This window comes from Sinocyclocheilus grahami, unplaced genomic scaffold (genome assembly GCF_001515645.1).
Source record: "Sinocyclocheilus grahami isolate Dianchi unplaced genomic scaffold, SAMN03320097.WGS_v1.1 scaffold1915.1, whole genome shotgun sequence".
Classification (NCBI taxonomy): Eukaryota; Metazoa; Chordata; class Actinopteri; order Cypriniformes; family Cyprinidae; genus Sinocyclocheilus; species Sinocyclocheilus grahami.
This window is the reverse complement of record NW_015507094.1, coordinates 12,320-16,674: the sequence shown is the minus strand read 5'-3', so window position 1 is coordinate 16,674 and position 4,355 is coordinate 12,320. Positions and strand designations below refer to the sequence as shown.

General features: G+C 38.3%; 1 protein-coding gene across 1 annotated transcript in view; it reads right to left on the bottom strand.

Annotated features, from left to right (window-relative positions):
- Positions 1–490: 490 nt before the first annotated feature.
- The window catches only part of LOC107573304 (merlin-like), a 7,067-nt gene continuing 3,202 nt past the window's right edge, over positions 491–4,355 (bottom strand). Inside the window, exons 2-5 of the mRNA XM_016259739.1 lie at positions 4,223–4,325; positions 3,993–4,132; positions 3,728–3,878; positions 491–2,219 (exon numbers count right to left, since the gene is read on the bottom strand). Coding sequence (XP_016115225.1) covers positions 2,172–2,219; positions 3,728–3,878; positions 3,993–4,132; positions 4,223–4,325 — 442 coding nt within the window. The 3' untranslated portion in view covers positions 491–2,171. The remainder of the gene's footprint in view (positions 2,220–3,727; positions 3,879–3,992; positions 4,133–4,222; positions 4,326–4,355) is intronic.

Here is a 4,355-nt window from a genome sequence, read left to right as displayed (position 1 = left end):
AGTCCATCAACGTTTAGGTTATGGGCTCAACATGCTCCCACCGGGACTTGAATCCCTAGTGTATGGCTTAGAAAGCCAGTGTCATATCCATGAGGTAACTGAGACTAGCAGCACATGTAGGCCTACGAATACAAAGAGAAAACTTCAGAGATTCTTCTGAAATGTCCTTTGATCATTATTAATCAATTGTTAAAGATATAACCTAATTTTCCTTTTAAAGTTCAACAATCTTTAGAAAACATTGTGAGAGATCTTCAGCAGCATAAAGTGGTTTAGTTCGCCCTCTTTTGTCGGCGACCGGAACTTTCTCATATTGTCAGAGACCCAGACTTTTCATTTTGTACTTTAACCTTGAGATAAACCGTGAAGCACTGGATGTTTTGTAGATAAACAAGTGTGAGATAAATGGTTTGACGTACAAATTGGATTTTTATGTTTCGGTCTCTTGTTTTTCACAGTACCTGCATCAGAAAAAAAACACAAAGCACTCTTAAATGCATCATTGCAGTTTATTTGTATATCGGTTTACAATTCACTGCACATGAGATTGCTCTATGTCCACATTCATATGGACAATCTATGTCTGAACCCATGGCACACATATTAAACAAAGGCAGCTTGTACTGTGATAGGTGTTTCAATCAAACACGGAGTGAAAATGATCCTTGTTGATGATGATATGAAATCCAAAAACAAGCTTCTTTATGTGGTGCAGATGGATAAAGACAAACACAAACTTGGCTGTGGCATTCATTAAAACATGAACAATTACCTTGTGAAGTCACTCTGTCTTAAGACATTTCAAGCTAATGTGCACAGTCATGCTGACCATAACAGGAATGTCTGGCACTACTTAAACTAAGACTTAGCAATGCATGTAGTGTATTTACAAAAGATATTGCTCCAAAATCCATTAATGCTGCTAAATGCACAATCCGCTGTAACATAATGAGGCATAACAACCTTAAAACTCCTCCAACATCATTAACAACTCATCCCTTTATATGAGTGTGCAGGTTTGTCTCGCATCAACATTTCAGCAACAAATTCACTGTCTATATACCCAAAAGCATTCAAAACGTTTAAAAATTAGTGCAAAATATATGTCCTGTTTAATTGGACACATTGCATTTTGCATTTTGAAACAAAGGACATTCTGATGGGGTTGGGGGGACAAGATCTGAAATGTTACTCAGATGTAAATGTGCTGAAATGGCAACATGGATCATAACCATAACAAGTCTAAGCATAAGTTGATTTGGGAACAGAAAACGGTAGATAAACCAATAAATCTGCCTGTGCCTGCCTATATCAACTAAAAACTGTCACGGATTCAAAAAACACTCAAGAGTCTCCAGCCGAAATGGATGAGTACAGCACATTTATAAACAGAGAAGCCATCAATCTACCTCTGTTCCTGAATATGATAGAGTAGTTACAGCTGACGCGCTTGTCGAACGTGTTATACAACCAGTCATACCGCGAGAAAGAGTGCATCGGTAGAGAATCATTCAGCCCAATGAGTAGTACAAGCTTTTCCAAAAGGCACTGGAGTGTACTGGAAAATATCAATCATATTCATATTCAAAAAGCACCAAAAAAAAACAAACCAAAAGAATAATAACACAATCCACAGTTCAAAACATGCAAATACATCAAATGAATTGACATTCGTTGATATTGTAGTTAAAACCACTATCTGTGGCATGTGTTAAAGGCACCTAGTGTTAAACTGATCAAGCATCCCACAGGAAAAGAATAGAAGGAGAAAGTAATAGAAATACTTTCTAAGTCCTAGTGTTTCTGGTGGGGTTCCAACTTTATTAACATGCTTGTGTTCATCATTTAATGATTTGATCATTCTAAAGGCACTATCCGTACCAGAAATGTCCCTTAATACCTTGCATTTCCAGCAAATATTTTTGGCATGTGAACAAACAAACACAGTTACATGTGCTTGAAAGTGCCAAACAATTTGTGGTAGCAGTAAAACATGACTTGAGGTGCACACAAAACCAAATTGCAAGAGTCAAAAACATAAAAGAAATATATTAATTTTAAAAGCACAGTATGAGGTTGCTGCATTTTTGATGTACATGCATGCATCAGTGATAGCTGCAAACTGCTCCTCCAGACCCTCCTGCTCCTGAAACAGAGACTGGATTGTTCTTTCACACTTCCTCGTAGAAGGCCATCTGAGCCATGTAGGCAGAATTTCTCTGCAACAGACAGACATGACAGAATACGAACATTGTTACTGTCTTTTGAGGAATGCAAACTATTTCATGATAGGGATAAAAACCCCGACATTTTCTGCTGACTAAATTCTATTAAAGGGGTCATATGACGTCGCTAAAAAGAACATTCTTTTGTGTATTTGGTGTAATGAAATGTGTTTATGCGGTTTAAGGTTAAAAAAACACATTATTTTCCACATACTGTAAATTATTGTTTCTCCTCTATGCCCCGCCTTTCTGAAACGCGTCGATTTTTACAAAGCTCATCGGTCTGAAAAGTGAGGTGTGCTCTGATTGGCCAGCTATCCAGTGCATTGTGATTGGCTGAATACCTCAAGCGTGTGACGGAAATGTTACGCCCCTTACCATATTGTGATGCCGTGTCCTGGAGCAACCAGACAAAACCAATAAAACCCATTACAAACGAGACATTTGTTGCATCCAGTGGGGACATAATTACGGATTATAATGACTTGTACTGTCTTTTTACGTGTTGCGCTGCGTATCGCGCCGCGTAAACAAAACCATGTCTGCATTTGTGATCAGAGAAATGACAAACAACAAGTGCTACTCTACACTACTCAAAACACCGCATCTGAATCGTGAAAACATACTTACAGGCTGTAAGTCAGCATTATTTGTCAGAACACCGGCATTGTAGGCTACTCTCCCAGGAAACAGTCATCATCCTCCATAAATGTGTTGCACACATCTGAATATTTGGGTTGAACTGTTCTGGAACAGTGTTGTAAATACAACTTAACCACTGATTTCTAGTTGTGTCCTCTTTTGGAAGATCAAACAAAGTAGTTTTGCTTGCACAACAAAACAGCGTCTCCACGACATGGCAGCGGCAACAATACTACAGCGAGAATCAAAGTTACGCCTTCTTTCTTTGTGTAAACATTTGGGTGGTGTTATGCAAATCTTCCTACACATTGACGTAGACATGTGGGGGAGTGTTTAAATGAGGTGTTTTAGGAGGGCGTGGATGAGTCTTAACTTTTATAAAGAATATCTCTTTGGGTTTGAGATTTTAGTCTTTGCAACTTTAGGAATCTTATCTATTCACGAACAGCTTGTAACACTCCAAAGAGAAAGGAAAACTTTAAATCGCATCATATGACCCCTTTAAAATATTCATGTAATTTGACAGCAACCATCCACTTTGAAGTTCAGTGCAAGTAGTCAAATTTCTAAACCCATATATTATATAAACTATTTACATATTTATAATAAATAAATAAATAAATACAATCCACATTTTTAACAAATAAAACAGCCTTGGTGAGCATAAGAAACTTTACAAAACAAAAAAATTTACTGAACCTTTGTGTATTAGTGTATTTATTATATCAAGGTCAGTAAGATTTCTATGTTTTTGAAAGAAGTCTCATGTTCACCAAGGCTGCTTAATTAACCATGTAACAATGCCTATTTTCCCAAAAATTAGTTGTGGTGAGCATTCAGTATGTCTGAGTGTTTCTTACATTGCTGTGGGGAATATAAGGAGGTTCAGCGTAACTCCTGAGACTGTAGAGTCCAGCCTGTTGCTGCTCTTCCAACTTCAGGGACTCAATCTCTGATTTGAGCTCCTTCAGCTGGTCTTGAAGATGTTTGCTCTTTTCCATGTACTCTAGCCTGACACACACACACACACACACACACACACACACACACACACAAGGAGACAGCAGCATATATTCAGCTTCATTTTTCAATAGTTCTTCAGACAGAATGTGATCAACTGCATACCGTTCTCTCTCAATCTCCATGGAAAGTCTTTTCATATCGGAGTCCTTGAAGTCCATTCTTATGGAGCCGCCCATGTCTACAGTCATATCTGGACTCTCCGGCCCAGTGGGTGGAGGAGGGCTGGAGTATGCTGCTATTAACTGAGTGCATGACACAAATGACATGCTTTTAAATCATTATAAGGATAATAAACAGCAGAATACTTTTGTTACATGTCATAGCAACATTACAGGGTATGTTGGTTTGGTGATTTCCAGGAGTTTCTGCTTTGCCCTCCGTTCTGCATCTTTAGCCTCATTCAGATCCTGTTTCAGGTGGTCTGCCTCCTTCAATCTGAACCACAAAATACAAGACAAGAATTGA